We start from the raw sequence: 2811 nt of genomic DNA, 5'->3' as shown, positions 1-2811 counted from the left end.
GTGTGAGAGAGAGAGCAAAAGACACAAGAGAGAGAGAGAGAGAGAGAGAGAGAGAAAGAGAGAGAGGGAGGGAGAGAGAGAGAGAAGGAACATGATACAGGAGGACAGATTTATTATTGTGAGGTTTTTGTCTATGTATGAGAAAAGGTCCTAGTCTGACCCAATACTCAAAGAGTCAAACAAAAATATCCATAATATTGTTTAACTGTGTGACGATATGTAGGGGGCAAAGATACAACCACACAAGAGTGTCAAAGACAACAACAAAAGAGACTGATAAACATATTACAGACGACGACGACAGCAAGTCAAGACGATGATAATCAATACTGAACTCACGACGACGGTGAAAAGCCAGTCTAAAACTGAGGTCAGAGACTGATAATGACAATACTGAGAACGAAAAGTTTGAAAACTAAAGATGAAGATGACGACAAAAACGTTGGTATTGAAAAATGTTGAGTAGAAAATAAAGACTGTAAAAAGAAGCATAATTGACGACAGGTACACTTCAAGTAGACACACCAAAGACTGAAGTGACAACTATGCCAACCGCAATAATTCCAAAGACTACATTTTGCCGCTGCCGAAACTTACCACCGCAGATGCCAGCCTCGTCGCCCCGGATAGGTTCTCCAGGAATCGGCTGAATGAAACAATGTAAATTCCGGTCACATTTCCCCAGGATACCGAAAGGTCCGCCGCAACTCTCATTCTGCACATGCGCACACACGTGACAGCAGTGACAGATGTCCAGCACCAGGCCTCCAGGACAGTCCGTCGTGTTGGGACAAAGTTCAAGGTCACAGGCAGCGCAGGAGAGAGCGCCTACGCCGGCTCCTGTACCGCCAAAGAGAGGGTCAGAGGCCATGAGCAGGGAGGCCAGGACCAGAGCGAGGGTGGCGGCTCTCTGCACTGTGGACATGCCCAAGCCGCCGCCTCTGCTGTTGCTGCTGTTGCTGCTGTTGCTGCTGTTGCTGCTGTTGCTGCAGCAACTTCTGTCACTTTTGCTGAGGCTGCAGTGGCTGCTGCTGCTGTTGTTGTTGTGGCAGCAGTGACTGTTGTGGTGGAGGGGCAACAGGTGGTCAGGGGCATGGCTTTGCTGGGAAGAGAGTGGCAGCGCCACCCGGCTTATAGACAGCCGCATTCCGGAGCCGTCATTGGACCTCGAGTCCCTGTGGTTCTATCAGCGATGTCGAGCCTTGCTCCTCCTTAACAACCACAGGGGATTTCTTTTTCGGGGGACTAAGGCACAGCTTCTATCACTGCCTCTGTCGAGTATGTATAATATATCCACAGCGTAGTCAAGTATCTTCAGCGTTGTTAGGTACCTACAGGTTAATTTTACAGTTAACGTTGCCTTCTGACAACTCCCGTGAACAGAAGAAGGCTGTATTATAATCCCTTCCTTCCCGACACCGATTCTGTGTTCAAGACGGTCTCAGTTTCTCTCCGGACTTGGGGAGATCGCAATAGGAAAATCCACACGCCCTCCCGGCGTCAGTGTTGCGTCTAGCTCTGTGTACCTCTGTCCACCCACTCTGCAGCGCTGCTGTCGTGGGAGTGTTGCGCCGTGATGGTCGTCGCTAGGACGGATCAGAGCAGCGTGTTTGCCGACGAGCGGATCTCTGTTTGTTGTGACTGCTCCAGGAGAAGGACGAGGAGATGCGAAACGAAAACAGAAGGAAAAAAGTCCTGACGCTCCACGCCGCACGTGACGTCACGATACCAATACCCCAGGTCTCCCAAAGCGAGCCCTAGGTATAAAGGACCAAAGTTCTGGACTCCGAGGTTGTAGTATAGAGGGACCTTGTTACACCTGCCCGTCACGTAGAGAGATAGGACAGCCCTGAAGGCAGAACACTTTTCCTCTCTCTACTTGTTTGCTTCCTTCTTCTTTGCTTTCTTGGAACCTGTCAAAATACAATAGGAAGCAGATAAAGGGTTAATGGTCTACTTGAAAGTTACAGTGTGTCGTTGATAAGTGCGTTATAGGTCATTTGAAGGTCATCTCACGCTAAAAGGCATGTCAGGTCAGTCTTTCCCACCCAGCGATTTGAAGATGAATTAAGATAGTCATTAAAAAAAATTACCTGATGACTTGAAACGCAGATGTTTAAATCAAGCCCACGATTTGTAAGAGCAAGAAGCTACAGTATACTGTTCACATTTTATCGTATAAACAATGTTTTAAAACATGACGCCCTTCAGAACATTATGCTGGTCATTTATTTGGAACACGATATTGTCCTTAGTCTGGGTACAAACTTGTGAGTTTGAATCCCGGCTCAGTAGTGCAGAGCATTGTAATGTATTCTGAGGATCCATTGTATTATATTTAAGCATTTAAAAAATCACCCAGCTGCAAACACTTTATTGGTAACCAGAAGGCACACTGTGTTGTATGATAGCGGTATGCGCACAACAGACTGCAACGCTGTATGGCCTCACAATTTATTGCGAAGTTGCGTGAGCGTGAAATAAATTTATGATGTAAAAGATAGAAATAGATACAGGCTATCTTTTCAAGAATTTTCTCATACATTTGCACACGGGCAACGAACGGACTTTACCGCACGCAGCGAAACGACAACTCCCCTAAACAAAAACCTCTTGACTCGTCGAGACAAAGCCGAATATTCAACTTTTTGTGTCAGCTTTTATGTTAGATACATGAAACATTGCAGCCAGATACAAGACATGAATATTTACACTCGCAGTTTTGGATCCTTCTCAAACAGAAGGAACATTAAAAGACATGCATTGTTAGCATACTATCGCAGTAAGACGCCACTGGAGAGTGGGGGGGTG

General features: G+C 46.5%; 1 protein-coding gene across 1 annotated transcript in view; it reads right to left on the bottom strand.

Annotated features, from left to right (window-relative positions):
- The window catches only part of LOC101855385 (cysteine-rich motor neuron 1 protein), a gene marked incomplete in the record, with an annotated part of 138411 nt that overhangs the window by 120660 nt on the left and 14940 nt on the right, over positions 1-2811 (bottom strand). The window contains 1 exon segment of the mRNA XM_035969385.1: positions 598-1913. Within this exon segment, the coding sequence (XP_035825278.1) occupies positions 598-1147 (550 nt within the window).

This window comes from Aplysia californica, unplaced genomic scaffold (genome assembly GCF_000002075.1).
Source record: "Aplysia californica isolate F4 #8 unplaced genomic scaffold, AplCal3.0 scaffold00007, whole genome shotgun sequence".
NCBI lineage: Eukaryota > Metazoa > Mollusca > Gastropoda > Aplysiida > Aplysiidae > Aplysia > Aplysia californica.
This window is presented reverse-complemented; position numbering and strand designations above follow the sequence as displayed.